The sequence below is a fragment of the Cucurbitaria berberidis genome (genome assembly GCF_010015615.1).
Source record: "Cucurbitaria berberidis CBS 394.84 unplaced genomic scaffold K460scaffold_5, whole genome shotgun sequence".
In the NCBI taxonomy this organism is placed as follows: Eukaryota; Fungi; Ascomycota; class Dothideomycetes; order Pleosporales; family Cucurbitariaceae; genus Cucurbitaria; species Cucurbitaria berberidis.
Genome location: NW_024468939.1, coordinates 1,722,383 through 1,737,223, shown reverse-complemented (window position 1 = coordinate 1,737,223; position 14,841 = coordinate 1,722,383). Strand labels below are relative to the sequence as shown.

Sequence of the window (14,841 nt, the reverse complement as noted above, 5' to 3'; positions counted from 1 at the left end):
GGGTACTTACGAGCCGCAGTGTTGGTACGATGAGACAAATCGTCCGTGAGCTTCTCTGATCCTGTAACTTGATCAGAATGTGCTTTTCAGCAGAGTGAAGAACTCTGGCAGAAGTTCTGGATATATGCTTTGCATAGGGAGCAAACACTTCTTGAGATCAATTTCTCGATGTTTGTCGAATGTCTTTGCTTACAGCACTACTGCCGCACTGCTTTGGACTTGCAAGCAACGATACGGGAAGTTCAAAGGACAAAAAGCAACAAAGTAGTTGGTAGGAGGAACCATCCCTCATGTCTTAGGTCGATGTTTGAGACATTTCCGTTTTCCGTTTTCAATTCACAAGCCCAACATAGTGGATAAGAAGGATGAAAGACAGCTTCAGCTCAAGGAGACATTGAGTTTGAGCTACATACTGACATAAAGTTGGTTATTTAGGACACAAACGTCAAACGCCTCTCGGGTGACCAATCTTCTCAACCACACTTGCCAAGCAGCCAAAAAAGACGAGTAAACACGACGTGAAAGCTCCAAGTAGGCATTTCCACGAAGTCTGCTCGATCGCAAGCCATCTCATCTATCAGTGATGACGGGATTTCAGCTCCTTGAGGAAGATCGGCAGAAACGTGTCTTCCTTCGCTTCTTCGATGGGGTACACATGGCCGTTGAGCGTGTAACAGCGGAACTCTGCGAAGTTCTTGAACGGCTCAATGGGTGCGCCGGTTCGATGGTGATCGAGGAGGTCATAGATGTTTACCAGAACATTATCAAGTGCCTAAGAATATAGGTAAGTATCGACTCACGAGACTGGGTGGGCACTTACCTCCATGCAACCCGGAATGTCATTCGGGATTGGGGCGATGCTACAAAGACGACACAACATCTTCCAATGATCCAGGTTGAAGATTTCGCTGCCGATATGAGCCGCGAAGTCGGCATCAAAGAGCTCTACACGGAAGTGACGACGCTCCTCCTTGCCCCACCCTTGGTGCTTAGCCAATCGATGGAACTCCCGGTTGAAGCTAGCTCGGTGGTCAGGAACGAAGCCTTCGAATCGTGACCAGACGTTGGTGCAGGAGACAGAGCCGTCGGTATCGATCGGAACAGGCGTAGCACTATCATCTGGCGGCGCGGCGTTATCGATGTCAACGTGCGGAATCGCAGCTGTGGGTAGCTCGACAATCACTACTATTATTAGTGGTATGACCATCAGATGAGATTCTCCACTTACCAGGAGCACGCCAGATATAGACTTGGTCGAAGAGCTTGAGCCAATGCGTGTTCCACGTCTCCTCGCCACCATTCCACTTGTGGAGTTTGGCAAGAATGTTGAATTGGCGTTTGGGGCTGTCGTGCACGTCGAGAACAAAGTCAGTGCCTTCGGCCAACTTTCGAAAGAGCTCCTGCTGTGCTTTGGAGGGCTTCACTTCGGCTGCCATATTGTCTGTAAGATTGTGTTTTCTTGACAAATGGCACAGAAATCAAGCAGACTTTGGGGCACTTGGGTGCCAAGAACAAGCTCATAGCGGGAGTTCACGGTGAAGTAGTGGATTACCCTGTTTAGAGTCGGTGTTGCGGTGAGGCATGATAATCTGACGTGAATCTTCTTAGTACCTCCTCCCAAAAGCTTATAACGTACCCACATGAACTAGTGTAGAGAAGACAGCATGTCAATGACTTGATTCATAAGGCTGAGCATGAGAATTTCCAGCACAAAATATCAGCCAAGGCTCCATAGTGTCTGAAGCAATCCAAACATACCCATATCCGCAGGAGGACTCTGATTGCCCAACTCTTTAACGCCACATTTGAGACATTGATATGCAGAAAAGCATTCAAATAGCCCTATCGATTATTCGTAGAGCAGAAACCTGACCAAAATCAGCCTCCTACAACTTCTTCAGCAAGACCTTGATGAATCCATCTTGCTTCGCGCACTCCCTGGGAAACTGGTTGCCGTTGCGGATATTTCGTGAGAACGCGCCATACGACTTGAAGTGCACAATCTGGACCTCAGGATTGCGCCTATGGTCGATGAGATTGAAGAGGTTCACGAAGATAGACTTCAGGGCCTACACGAAATTAGCTGTATACGATGAGACAAGTTTCCCGGAATCATACGCACCTTCTTGCACTGCGTAATGGAGGTCGGGACTTTCTCGATACCAACCTCTTTGCACAGGTCCTGCCAGCGATCTAACTTTTCCATACACGTTCCATAATGGAACGCAGATTCTTGCGTGAGGGCCTCAATCTGATGCTTACGTTTCACCTTGGCACCCCAGGACTGGTGCTTTGCAAGGCGAGCAAATTCGTCCTTGAAATTAGCACTCGCTATGGGCACGAAACCGGGGAACTGATACCAGAATGGGCTAGCCTTTGGCGTAGAGGGCGTAGGCTTAGCGGTGGCAGGCTTAGTTCTAGCCTTCCTAGTGTTGGCCTTGGAGTCTTTGCCTGAAACTGGAGCAGAAGCAGTGGATGCATTGACCTGTCGATCGCCGCGGTCGGAGTTCGCGAGTCCCAGGACAGCTACACCGCCAATAATCGACCCAACAGAATCGAGAGACTGCACGCTTGAGGGCGAAGAGATGACCGAGAAGGACGACGCGCTTGAGTCGATGGATAGGCGACGCATACAGTCAATTAGGTCCGGAGCGACGGCAGGAGTAGGCAGCCTGACAGATGTTGTCTTAGCCGTAGTTGTGGTCGTATCTAAACACATGGTGAGTACACTTATCTCGCTTGGCACATTCCAGAAATGTTGACTTGACACGTACGACGAGCGCCATAATTGTAGATCTCCCCGAAACACGCGTTCCAGTGCAAACACCACGTCGCGTCGCCGCCAACCCATCCCTTCACCTTCGCTAGGCGAGCGAACTCGACCTTGGGTTGATTTCCGGCATCGAAGCTGAGATTGGTGTCAGTAGCCCAAAGCTTGAGAAGCGCCATCTGTCCTTCTGGGGTGTTCATGGCTGTAGATCAATCTACGCTGGTCTGCTGTTCTCGGGTGTTGAGCTGTCGAGCGGGGTGTTGAAGTCAAGGTTAACTTATGAGTGGAGCGAGCCTGGGCTAAAGATTAGGGTGAGCGGGAACCTAGGTACTACTACTAGGGGTTTCCATACAGCTGGTAGCGTTACACATGCTCGAGCGCTCAAAGAGGTTAGCGTGAGTGAGAGTGAGAGTGGATCTGTGGCCCGTGGATACATAGATTCACTTAACGATTCTCGCGTTACTACGGTGGAAAGCTAAGGTAGCTATGGTGAATTTGCGAACACGCATATCAGATGCTTGATACTTGAAGTTCAGGCTAAGAGAGATCCAGGTAGAGAGCGCTACAACATTCCCCGGTTTCGCCTTGAACGTCCCAATCATGTTCCCATGCTCATGCTACACTCGAATGGTTCTTCCAAACGCTTAGTAGATAGTCTTTGCCTTTTCAGATTATCGACGGCTTCGCACCACTACGCTTCGACCTCTTGTTGTTCTTAGCTTTGGCTACGGAAGTGGGCTTCGCTGCGTCGGTGGAAGTGTACATCCTTCGCGCCGCGCGAGTACGACCATACCTGTCGGCGACCCGAGCCTCGGTCTGCTTGAGTGTCCGAGGAGCCTTGACTAGAGCGCTTGCGGCTAGCGATACATCTGATCCAGCTGGATCATTGTCGCCATCTCTGGCCCTTGCTAACGTACTTGCAAGGGGAACGATAGGAAAGCCTTTTAGTCGCTTGACGGGGGTGCTCAGACCCTCGATATGCTCCTGGCTTCGACGTGTTCTTGATGATTCCGCCCTTGCTAAAGTACTGGCAAGAGGAACGATAGGAAAACATGTCGGTTGCTTGGCCGGGGTACTCAGATCCTCGATACGCTCCAGGCTTAGATGTAGCGTTGGTGATTCGGCGAGTTCGGAGGCGGGGAAATCCCAGTTCGTATCGGCGAAGGGGACAGTTTTGATTTCGCTATACTGTGATCAGTTCCAATTGATCACAAATGTGGTACAGTGTCAGACTTACAGGCCATGGACCGGTGGTGACGAATCAATCGGGACGATATGTAGTATTGTAGATGGCTCTTCAAGCACGTCCGAGATGTAGCCTGAGTCAATGTGAAGACTCTTATGAGTAGCATTCGTAGTTGCGTGTGGAGCTCTTGCAATCTGTGAAGACCGGTTGGAGTTGAGCATTGTGGCACCGAGTTGGGTGTTGCCCCCTGTTGTTGTTGTTGATAAATTTGCAGCTCGTACGGTGAAGTATATCTAAATGAGGGTGAGGGGCGCTTGGTGCATCTGAAAACACGGTGAATGTCGAAAACTTCGTTGCTAGGTAAGCGATATTTTGGAACCGTCGCGCGCGCGTCAGAACGCGTCGAGCGTTAGTGAAATAGGGAACGTCATAAAATTGAGAATTGGGGCTTCCTACCTATCCGACAAGTCATTTCCATCGTTGGCAACAACCCTTCAGCAACTGCGGTCCTGTCACTTACCGTGGGCCGACATTGCCCATTTCACATCCAGATTCTGCAACGATGCCCTTCCGCATAGCAGTTACGCAGGGATAGATTCAGATATTCAAAAAAAAATCTTTCGAACGCACCACGTTGCCACTGTGAGATTCCCAGAAGTGGTCAATGAAGTGTATTCCGTCTTTCGTGCCGTCGTGGTATAACAACGTCGCCGGGAAACTGGCATTGCGGACCTCCAGAGACCAGTGAAACATCGAGAGGAATTGAGAACAAAGCAACATGGAAATAAAAGGCCGGTATCTTGTAGATGAGTCGCGATGATGACAATGTCACAAGGCTTCGCGTCTTAATTGTCGTTGTAAGCCTTTATGCTTCGATCTAGCTTTCCTAGTATATTTTGTCCATGATTGGCTCTCCTGGTGGGAATTACTCGGAATATACTTCATATGCATCCTAGATTCGAGCTCTCGAGTCCAATGTAAGATGATGATATTGCTTTGTCCCGCAGGCCAACGGCGATGCAATGCTTTGCGTGATCCTCCAATTGGGTATTTCAGTGATATATGCTATGATATACTCTTATATCTCTTACTACGCACACCTGTGGATGGCATAGTGACGGCCGGATGAGTTTGTCAAGGAGAGAGAGGAGAAGCGGCGAGGGAGATCAGCCAGGAGTATGCTAAGTCAGCGAACTTCATACTCCGAAGGTCTCACCATGTCTCCGACGCTGCCCCATCTAAAGATGCCTTTTGAACTCAACACCAGTTTGGACCGGCAAGCTCTTTCATAGTTCAATATTTAGGTTGGTTTTGACTTTGCCATCAGCGTCCCTCGATCCCCAACCTCCTGTGCTACCGCAAAGATGGAACAATGTAAAGACCTTTCAAAGACGTGTATAATTCATTTAATAGCGCACTGCAGTCTTGTTCCAATTTCCTATCAGCTTCACAGCGCGTCAGTAGTTGTAACTACTGTCATGCCTAACTCTCCCACCTACACCCCGCCAGCCTTCCCCCAGACTGCTCTGACAAACTCCCCCATTAACTCACTATTCAGCCCCAGGCCAGGTGGAAACATACTCCCCCCATAAAACGCCGCAACACCCTTCTCCCTGTTCACAAACCACAAAGAACCGAAGCCCCCACCCCACACCATCGTACCTTTAATTTTGCCCAGAATCTCACTATCCTCTGTAATCAACAAGCCACCCAACGCATGATTAATCGCCTCGTCAGAGACAGAAGATGTCAACGGGCCCGTCATGCCTGCGAACAAGGGAACTTGCCGACGCAGCGATGCAAGTGCGTTAGGGCTCGAGCTGAGCTGAGCAGCGAAGAGGACGTCCAGCATCTCAGAACTCAAGAGCTTCGGCTCCGGCGCGATGAGGTCTGCAAGTATCTTTGTGAAGTTCTCCGCGCTGGACCAAAGGCCTCCTCCGCCCCGCTCGCTCGTCTGCTCAGGCACAGTATGCTCAGACAGATCTCCATCCGGGCCGCGTGTTGCAACCTGCACGATGGTTCCGCCTGCTTTCTCGATTTCTTGTCGGCGGAATCCGATCTGGTGATTGCAGCCTACGATGTCGAAGATCTCTTTGCGCATATACTCGCCCAGGGTTACGCCGGATATGAGAGATACAAGGACGCCGACCCAGTCCATTCCGCTTCCATACGTCCAGCCCTCGCCGGGCTGGAAGAGGGAGGGTAGAGCCAGAGCGTCTGGTATAATTCCAGTCAAGTGCTGCGGTCCTTCGCCTCTCTGCTTCCTCCACTGAAGCAGCCGCGGGTCGAGGAAATCGTACCCTGAGCCGGAGGTGTGCGTGAGAAGGTGGCGAGCTGTAAGAGGTTTGGTGCGGTTTTCGTACGTGAGAGGCTGGCCTGGTAAGGAGGTGATGATGTCTAGTTGCCATAGTCCAGGGAGGTGTTTCTCGATGATCGATGGGTCATCGAGGTTCAGTTTTCCCTGCTCAACGAGACGCAGAGCAGCGATAGCGGTGATTAGCTTGGTGCAGCTGGCTAGACCGAGGACGGAGTCTTTGTCGATGGAGGTAGACTTGACAGGGTCGATGTCAGTCTTGCCGGCAGCCTGGGAGAGTATGGCTTTCCCTAAAGAGAATCAACAAGCATTCTCACAAGTATGATAGAACGGTGTCATGAGGAGTTTACGTACCATCTCGATCAATCGCAAGGGCAATAACGCCCAAAATCCCCGGCTTCTCGCCTGCCGTAGCTTCCTTGAGCTTCGTTTCGAAATTTGCCATCTCTTTCCTTGTTTCTTGGTTGTAAAACTTGTTCAGAAAGTAACTATGTGCTCCGATGCTAGATTTTAAGAGTTGGCCCTCGCGACAGTGCGCCCTTTATGCGATCAACTCCAGATCATTGTATGATCTTCGATGGTAGAGTCACGAGAGACCTAGTGAGCGCTTAGTCCTCTAGCTTGAATGCGAGAAGTACGAGCCGGCATGTCGGCTGCCGAAGCTACCGATGTATTCCGATTACACAAGTGAGTGAGGCTTGGTTACGACTAAGTTCGAAACTCGGCGCCCTGTGGGCCTCATTACCTGAGCATCGCGGTCTCTAGAAGCTTCACTTTCACAATCGCTGGAACGAGGGCCTTGGTGTAAAATAGGGAATCCATTTTTGCGGGTGCACGTCTCATGCAGCAGCGCTTTTGCACGGACTGAGAAATTAAATAGTATACATAGCACCGTAATCGTCCTAACCAAAGAAAATATGTCCTTTAGTATGCCAGGACGACTTTTGATCTGGTAGAAGTCCTCCATGCTTAGCTAATGTGGCATAAACGATGACATAATTTGTTCACATCCCAAGGATAGACGGATCTCCTTTTGGAATGGGGCAAACCAGAGCCACGCTAGAACAGGGAATGATACACGCGAGATCCAAACAAGTCCAGTCAAACATCCATCCGAGGCAGAACGGAAAACACATAAAATAGTCTCAATGATTCATCATCTTTGGGCCCTTGCATGCCTGCAGCCTCCACTCTAGCCATGCACCTCCATTGAGGCAGGCATATCCTAGGAAAGGTGGTTCTGGCCGTATAAGCGCTGTTCAGAATGCAGACGGAGCTGCTGACGGATGGGTGTATTCACTAGTAGCGGCCACGAGGCGGGTAATCTGCCGCCGCTGCGTCATAGGGTGGGCGACCTCCCGGGCTGCGGGGGCGAGCACCACGCGGCGAAGGTGGGCGTCCTCCTTCGTAGGGGCGGCCATGACCGTTCATGTAGGGGTCATCGTAGCGACGGGGTGGAGGTCCGGCCCTGGCATCGTAAGGATCGTCAGGGTAGCGCGGACGCGGTGGGCCATACTCATCGGGCGCCATGCGGCCACGAGGCGGCGAACGTCCATATCCTCCCTCACGTCTATCATAGAACTCGCGCGGCGGTGTGCGGCGGCGGTAGTCGTCGCGGCGAGGGCTATAGCCTCGAGGAGGGCCGCGGCGATCGTAGTAATCATCATACGGAGCGGGAGGGTAGCCGCCGCCGCCGCCGCCACCACCGCGACGGCCGACAGGCGAGCGAGATCGGTACCTATCACGACCCCTATCATCTGGTCCGCCAGGGCCTCCGTAGGGAGCCCTAGGCTTGAATGGAGGAGGTGGGGGTGGATCAGAGACGTCCTGGGTGCAGCCGACTTCCTGACCCTTGAACTCACGGCGGTCCAGCTTCTCAACTGCGGTCTTCAAGTCGACGGCCGTTTCATATTCGACGAATCTATGCAAAGGTCAGTATGATCAGGTGCTCAACAACAGGTGGTGTGTACTAACCCAGTGCCGTCGCGCTCACGACCAACTTCGGAATAGACCACGTCCAATCCAGACTGGCGGGCAAAGTCTTTAAGATCCTATACACTCGAGTTTAAGCCGAGTCCAAATCCAGGAACGTAGAAACGGGAAACACGCGACAAAACAGCCATTGATGGTCCAGTGCTGGTATGCTGGCCTAACAGGAAACTGGGGAAATCCAAGCATCGGGGAGTCTAACCTGCCAACTGGTCTCTACCGGAAGATTCGTAATCCTCATCCGGTATGGGGTGCGTCTAGGACGCGGAGGAACACGCTCGTTGGGAGTGAAGTTCTCGTTGCGGGCGCGGGAACCGCGCGCGAACTGGACAATGAGTCGCTCGCCCATGAAGTCGGAGCCATCTAAGACTCGGTTAGGCGCATGTCCACGGGGCACAAGATAATATACTACGTACGGAAGGCTGCAAGCGGGTTAGCAATGTGATAGCGACCAGTGGGTGTTGGAGCCTTACCAGGAACAACGTCACGAGCATCCATAGCGTCCTTGTACTCGATAAAGCCAAAGCCGTTCATGAGCTTGATCTCGGTGATTTCGCCGGTGCCATGAGTCTGGAAGTGGGCCTCGACGTCTGCCTTGGTGGCATTGCGGGGGAGGTTGCCCAAGTAAAGGCGGGTAGACGATACCTCGGTCATGGTGGTTTGTGTGGAGTTGTATCCTAAGAAGACCTAGCCTGGTGAGGAGAGTGAGCGCATGTCGACGAACAGATAAGTAGCCAGGAAAGGACTGCGCATGATATATGCCAGGTGGGAGAGGGCGGACAAGGAAACCAATGGCCTAGGCAACGCGCAACAACAGGAACCAGAGGTGCGCAAAGAATGGCCAACGGCGCAATACAACAGGCGGCTGGTCGTACCTTGGGAGAGATGGTCGGGGTATTGGGAGTCCTACTGGAAGAAGGCGGCTGTCGCAAGAAACTAAGTGCTTGAGAACCTGGGGAGAATCGAGTGCGTGCAGTCACTGCGCACTCCAAGTCGAAGGGATATCACCACACGCAACAATAGCGGCAATGAAATGAATAGAGATGTGCGGGGAGCTGGAACCTGATGTGTTGGGCCCCGGGGAAGGTTGGTGAATGATGGGGTGGGTGAATGGGCGGAGGTGAAATTAGCTCAACAGCGCCTCATTTGCCCTAGACGAGCTCGGACCTCTTAGCTACTGTCACGTGCGGAGTCCTCCACTCACCCATGGCACGCCTCTACAAGGCCATATCCCCTTTGGAGGGTTAAAAATCATGTCGATTGATGCGAATGAACTATATTACACAGCAAGAGCATAGAACCCTATGAGGGTATAGGCTAAGCGTGTAGATAATGCCTCACTGTCGTACTCCTCAATCCTGGGCTTTTTCGCATTGGGCAGCAACGCCATTCGGGCAACTGGATTTGTGTATATACATTTGCAACCCTTGCTATTATACAGGTCTCTGATTACCTAACACGTAGCTCTAATGCACTCCTGAGGGACCGCTTGGTGACCTTGCCAGATCTAGCTTAGGTGAGAACGTACTTTGGTCCCTCGCCACCCTGGGGCGTTTGCCAATTGATGTCCTGATCAGGTACTTTGATGTCACATGTCTTGCAGTGGACGCAGCTATTCTCCCATCAGCTTCTTCTTGGATATGAGTGGGAAGATTGATGTACTTACTTTTGGGCATTAATTTGAAACCTGACGCCCAGTTCTTTGCTGTCGTCTTCCACGTACTCGTACACACCGGCAGGGCAGAATCGATTCTCCACGCCCTTGTACTTTGGCCACTCTTTTTGCGCATGTGCGTCCCAGTCCTTGACCTGGAGATGGCAGGGTTGATCTTCTTCGTGGTTGGTGCCACTTCGACTCACGCTGGTTAAGATATCGAAGCTAATCTTGCCGTCGGGCTTGGGATATTCAATCTTCGTGCACTCGTCTGCGCTTTTCGTATTTGCATGATCAGCCTTGCCGTGCTTTAGCGTCCAGGGGCCTTTGCCGCGGAGGAGGTATGCTTCGAGTCCCGAGTACATGACGCCTCCATAGATGCCTAGTGGAGTGTGGAAAGAGGGTCGCATATTTCGAACCGACTTGAGCTCTGACCAAATTGAAGACTTGCGCATCTTGTCTTCATAGTCGAATAGGAACACGGTGCCGCCGTCTGTGTTACCCTGCAATGCGTCCCAGGTCGCCTCAGCCGCTAGCATGCCTGATCTCATCGCAGTGTGCGTACCCTTGACTTTCGGTACGTTGACCAGCCCAGCCGAGTCTCCAAGAAGGGCACCGCCAGGGAACGCGAGCTTCGGTATTGACTGGAAGCCGCCTTCGATTAGTGTTCTCGCACCGTACGAGATGCATTTGCCACCTTCTAGGACGTCCTTGTACAAGGCATGGTGCTTCATCTTCTGGAACTCGCCATATGGTGCCAGCCATGGATTGGGGTAGTCTAAGCCGACAACGAGGCCGATGCTCACGAGGTTGTCGCCAAAATGGTACATCCACCCACCACCATAGGTATCCTTTGGCAGTGGATAGCCCATTGAGTGAACCACGAGGCCTGACTGGAACTTCTCTGGCTGCACCTCCCAGACTTCTTTGATGCCCAGGCCATATGTTTGATGCTGGCTGTCTCGTCTTAGGTCGTACTTTTTGATGACTTGCTTCGACAAGCTTCCGTGACAGCCTTCACCCAATAGTGTGACGCGCGCATGGAACTCCATGCCTCGCTCGAACGAGTCCTTGGCCTTGCCCTCTCGGGAGATGCCCAGGTCATTTGTAGCGACACCCTTGACAACGCCCTCATGGTTGTATATTATCTCCGAAGCAGCGAAACCGGGATAGACCTCGACGCCGACTTCCTCCGCGCGCTCGCCGAGCCATTTGACCATCTGGTTCAGGCTTATTATGTAGTTGCCGTGATTGTTCATCTGTGGAGGCTTCGGGAGGGGAATGGCGTAGTTTTTCGTTAGGAAGCGCATGCGGTCTTCTTTGGCGGGCGTTATGTGTTCGAAGCGGTCCGGGTTGTCCTCTGATCTCCAGTCTGGGAGCAAATCATCGAGGGCAGAGGGGTCGATGACATTGCCAGACACGATGTGGTCGCCCAGTTCCCCAGACTTCTCCAGCAGTAGCACCCTAAAGTCTTCGTTGCCGGCCTCGTTCGCAATCTGCTTCAGCCGAATGGCGGCCGACAGACCCGCTGGCCCCCCTCCCACAATAAGCACATCGACCTCGTCGACTTCGCGCTCTACTGACGTGGGGTCGAAGGTGTCGTCTGCAGTCGCGAGTCGGGTGCGTGGCGTTGAGGCAAAAGCTCGTCGCTGGCCGGCAATTCGCAGTGCTGGACGGTATGACTCCCACAAGTTTCGTGCCCGCGACGGTGCACATACAAAGGAGCGCGTGGGTATGCGGGCAGAACGCGGCGCCGAGAGCAATCGTCGAGTCAGCGACGCTGGCAGCGATCTGGAGGCCATTATGTTTGCGCGTGTATGGGGCAAAAAGCGTGTATACTCCGTATAGCACGAATTTGCGGGGCGTCTTGTGAGGAGAATCAATTCGTGTACACTCGAGACTTGCGCACGCCGTGCAACCACTCTGGAGTCGCTCAATCACCGAGATTGCGATAGAGACGAAGCTTCGAAATTCCCCATTCTTGACCAAACCTCAATTATGACGCGGTTCTGTAAAGTTCCAACCGAGGCTAGGCGGGCTAGGTGCGGACATCAAACACCGGGCCTCTCATTGGCTAACCGGTCCCATGAGTGCTCTTTCCTTCCAAGAGCAGCCATCTTGAGCATGAGGCAAGTGCATCCGATCGTCCTGCACGAGAGGATATTCAGCCATGAAAATTTGTTTACTATAACTCTAGTATGATATAATAATGAACATTGCTCACATCATAGTGTTTCGTTGCTAACGTCGGCATTGCCTCCTGTGGCTGGCATTCCCGAGGTCTAGTCTCTTCGTCTCCGCAACATCTCCAGCTTCCCAGGGTGCCATCACCTGCAGCCGCTACTCTCCATCCTACTACTACATACGTACATCCACACACATTTAGATATCGAAGAACAACCGCAAATGCAATGAGGAATCATGGCGAATACGCTACCAAACTGTCCGGCGCTGCCAACAGGCGTACCTGTTCTTCAGTCGGCCTACGCACCCTCTGGTCCCCGCCTCCGTCGGCGAGCGTAGATTGAAACTGCCAGATCAACGATGGCAGCATGTTCTAACAATCACGACATCGCAATCGCTCCAATGTGGTATGACATGTATCCACCCTCTGCGCGTCCTGAGCTCGAAGTTGGTGCTTCGGGGCGCCTGAAACCGGCAAAGCTTCAACCCCATGCGACCGTCAGGCCTCAGGACACGCCAAGTTTATGCGTTTAGGGCAAGGCGCTTTCTGCATACATCTGCCCTGCCCTGTCTGCAACATGTTCTCAAACCACGCACGTTCGGCCTCCAGCCTGGATCTTTTCCTTAAAATTACCTCATGGGCATGAATCCTGCTTCACCCCACCCACCCGCAATCGAACTCATCACTTCATGCGTTTGATTTGCCCGTTTCTAGTCCAGCCCACCGGTTTGATGCTCTACCGATGCTGATCTACACCAGTCAAGCGAGGTGAGCAACCTTGCGTCTGTGAGAGAATTGTGGGGATATCTATATATTCTCTTTCGGCCTGGTCGCCTCAGGGTATCCTCCAACGGCGCGTGTATGAGATGCACGGGACTGACAAACGCCCCCTCCAGCACGCGGGCCTTGTCCTTTTTGGGACACTTTAACCAAAATACTCCGAAGGGACCATGGGAGTCGTCCGTATATAAGTCGTCCTCTCCACGAGGATAGAACAGTACGCCCAGCTTCCAATCTTTCAGGCTCATTCTTCGGTGCAGGGCACTATCCGTTTATCTTCTCTTCTTCCAAGAGCTGCGCTCGCTACTATTTTCAGTACACCTCGATTCGTTCTTTCAATCATCAAGTCAAAACTTTCATCATGAGGAACATCTCCCTTCTCACGCTCCTTTCTGCCACGTTGGTGGCAGCAGCTCCAGCACCCTTTGTCAGCTCTGGTCCAGCGCTCGCTGCACGCGCCGAGAATAATGTACTCCCCGCCACACACTTCGGCCGCCGAGAGGAGGACATTGTGCAGGACTTCAACCCTGATGTCGAGGTCGCCTCTGTCCTCGATCCCCAGGATGACGAAGACTCCGAAGAAGGTAAAGACGCATGATGACTTCCATCAGCTACTGCTTGCTAACAATTATCTATAGATGCTATTGCTGCTAGGAATGTGAACCAAGCCCAAGCTCAGGGCAACGACGCAGAGAAGGCTGCGGCCGCTCAGAACAAAGACGCAGAAAAGGCTGCGGCAGCTCAAAACAACGAGGCCGAGAAGGCCCCAGCAGCTCAGAATAACGAGGCCGAGAAGGCTCCAGCAGCTAAGAACAACGAGGCCGAGAAGGCCCCAGCAGCTCAAAACGAAGCCGAAAAGGCTCCAGCAGCTCAGAACAACAACGCCGAGAAGGCTCCAGCGGCTCAGGACAACGCGTCCGAAAAGGCTGCAGCAGCTCGGCAGCAGGAGCTCGAGAAGGCCGCAGCTGAACAGGAGGTAAGCAAGATAGATGATAACACATCCACGACGCTCGTGTGCTAACGTTCAAAGGCCGCACAAGGGAAAGCCGACCAACAACAAGCTCAAGCAGAGAACAAGCAGAACCAGCAAGCAGCCGAACAAGCCAAACAGGGAGCTGCTCAAAGTACGTGACTTTCCCTCTCGAGTTTCATTTTCAAGGCTGACCAACTTAGACACCCCTGGAGCCGTCAACAACGGTGCTGTTGCAAACTTGACTGCCGGCAATGCTACACAGGGCGCTGCAGGCAACGGAACCCAAAATGGCGGCAAGGGCAAGAAGGGCAAGGGAAAGAAGGGTAAGGGCAAGAAGGGCAAGGGTAAGAAGGGTAAAGGAAAGGGCAAGAAGGGCAAGGGCAAGCACGCAAAGGGCAAGAACGCTGACGGCAAGGGCAAGAACGCTGACGGCAAAGGCAAGAACGCTGAAGGCAAGGGCAAGAACGCAGAGGGCAAGGGCAAGAACGCAGAGGGCAAGGGAAAGCACGCTGATGGCAAGGGCAAGAACGCCGACGGCAAGGGCAAGAATGCTGATGGCAAGGGCAAGAACGCTGATGGCAAGGGCAAGAACAACGACGGCAAAGGCAAGAACAACGACGGAAAGGGCAAGGGCAAGAACGCCACACTCGACAACTTGACCCTCCTCGAAGATGCCAAAGCTGGTCTCCAGGCCGGCCAGCAGCAACAGCAGCAGCAAACACAGCAGGGTGGCGCTGGTAACCTCATCGGCAACCTCCTCAACCTCCTCCAAGGAAATGCTGCCGCTGGAGGTCAACAGGGTGGCGCTGCAGGTGCCGGTGCCGGCATTGCTCAGCTCGACTTGAGCAAGCTTGGTATCAAGGCCAACAAGAAGAAGAGGACCACCGCCTTCCGAGCCTAGACGCGGCGCGACAACACAAATTCGGTGCCGGCTGATTCGCTGCCGACCCGGGCCTTTTGCAGCATTCGGCATACTTTAGAGTTGATCTT

General features: G+C 52.7%; 7 protein-coding genes across 7 annotated transcripts; 1 reads left to right on the top strand and 6 right to left on the bottom strand.

Moving 5' to 3' along the window:
* Positions 1-592: 592 nt before the first annotated feature.
* On the bottom strand, positions 593-1,063 carry K460DRAFT_262127 (uncharacterized protein; the record flags this gene model as incomplete). Its single annotated transcript, XM_040927473.1, has 2 exons — positions 593-772; positions 821-1,063. Coding segments are annotated over 2 exons (423 nt in total), but the record flags the coding sequence as incomplete, so codon positions are not given.
* A 664-nt stretch (positions 1,064-1,727) lies between these two features.
* Positions 1,728-3,028, bottom strand: K460DRAFT_345378 (uncharacterized protein). Its single transcript, XM_040931271.1, has 3 exons — positions 2,771-3,028; positions 2,123-2,672; positions 1,728-2,069 (listed from the first exon to the last, which is right to left on the bottom strand). Exons 1-3 carry the CDS (start codon positions 2,968-2,970, stop codon positions 1,887-1,889), a joined length of 933 nt encoding a protein of 310 aa, XP_040784530.1. The 5' UTR covers positions 2,971-3,028; the 3' UTR covers positions 1,728-1,886.
* Positions 3,029-3,436: 408 nt separating this feature from the next.
* K460DRAFT_409405 (uncharacterized protein) lies at positions 3,437-4,177 on the bottom strand (the record flags this gene model as incomplete). The annotated part of the gene is made up of 2 exons (XM_040937249.1): positions 3,437-3,953; positions 4,008-4,177. The coding sequence occupies 2 exons, from the start codon at positions 4,175-4,177 to the stop codon at positions 3,437-3,439; spliced, it is 687 nt and encodes a 228-aa protein (XP_040784529.1).
* A 1,100-nt stretch (positions 4,178-5,277) lies between these two features.
* On the bottom strand, positions 5,278-6,948 carry K460DRAFT_319576 (beta-lactamase/transpeptidase-like protein). The gene is made up of 2 exons (XM_040930428.1): positions 6,625-6,948; positions 5,278-6,560 (listed from the first exon to the last, which is right to left on the bottom strand). The coding sequence occupies exons 1-2, from the start codon at positions 6,713-6,715 to the stop codon at positions 5,452-5,454; spliced, it is 1,200 nt and encodes a 399-aa protein (XP_040784528.1). The 5' UTR covers positions 6,716-6,948; the 3' UTR covers positions 5,278-5,451.
* A 621-nt stretch (positions 6,949-7,569) lies between these two features.
* Positions 7,570-8,913, bottom strand: K460DRAFT_358649 (uncharacterized protein; the record flags this gene model as incomplete). The annotated part of the gene is made up of 5 exons (XM_040932126.1): positions 7,570-8,191; positions 8,245-8,321; positions 8,462-8,622; positions 8,676-8,681; positions 8,733-8,913. 5 exons carry the CDS (start codon positions 8,911-8,913, stop codon positions 7,570-7,572), a joined length of 1,047 nt encoding a protein of 348 aa, XP_040784527.1.
* Positions 8,914-9,514: 601 nt separating this feature from the next.
* Positions 9,515-11,908, bottom strand: K460DRAFT_419949 (electron transfer flavo protein-ubiquinone oxidoreductase-like protein). The gene is made up of 2 exons (XM_040938047.1): positions 9,926-11,908; positions 9,515-9,871 (listed from the first exon to the last, which is right to left on the bottom strand). The coding sequence occupies exons 1-2, from the start codon at positions 11,713-11,715 to the stop codon at positions 9,772-9,774; spliced, it is 1,890 nt and encodes a 629-aa protein (XP_040784526.1). The 5' UTR covers positions 11,716-11,908; the 3' UTR covers positions 9,515-9,771.
* Positions 11,909-13,239: 1,331 nt separating this feature from the next.
* On the top strand, positions 13,240-14,752 carry K460DRAFT_409401 (uncharacterized protein; the record flags this gene model as incomplete). Its single annotated transcript, XM_040937248.1, has 4 exons — positions 13,240-13,462; positions 13,517-13,854; positions 13,909-14,002; positions 14,052-14,752. 4 exons carry the CDS (start codon positions 13,240-13,242, stop codon positions 14,750-14,752), a joined length of 1,356 nt encoding a protein of 451 aa, XP_040784525.1.
* Positions 14,753-14,841: the final 89 nt, after the last annotated feature.

Excerpts from the sequence above, each read along its gene's own strand:
- K460DRAFT_345378 (XM_040931271.1), bottom strand. The coding sequence starts at position 2,970 with ATGAACACCCCAGAAGGACAGATGGCGCTTCTCAAGCTTTGGGCTACT. Across the intron at positions 2,673-2,770 it reads AATTATGGCGCTCGTCGTAC|GCTGCCTACTCCTGCCGTCG; the intron begins GTGTCAAGTCAA and ends AACATCTGTCAG. Across the intron at positions 2,070-2,122 it reads CCATTACGCAGTGCAAGAAG|GCCCTGAAGTCTATCTTCGT; the intron begins GTGCGTATGATT and ends AATTTCGTGTAG.
- K460DRAFT_319576 (XM_040930428.1), bottom strand. The coding sequence starts at position 6,715 with ATGGCAAATTTCGAAACGAAGCTCAAGGAAGCTACGGCAGGCGAGAAG. Across the intron at positions 6,561-6,624 it reads CCTTGCGATTGATCGAGATG|GGAAAGCCATACTCTCCCAG; the intron begins GTACGTAAACTC and ends GATTCTCTTTAG.
- K460DRAFT_419949 (XM_040938047.1), bottom strand. The coding sequence starts at position 11,715 with ATGGCCTCCAGATCGCTGCCAGCGTCGCTGACTCGACGATTGCTCTCG. Across the intron at positions 9,872-9,925 it reads TTTCAAATTAATGCCCAAAA|CTGCGTCCACTGCAAGACAT; the intron begins GTAAGTACATCA and ends ATGGGAGAATAG.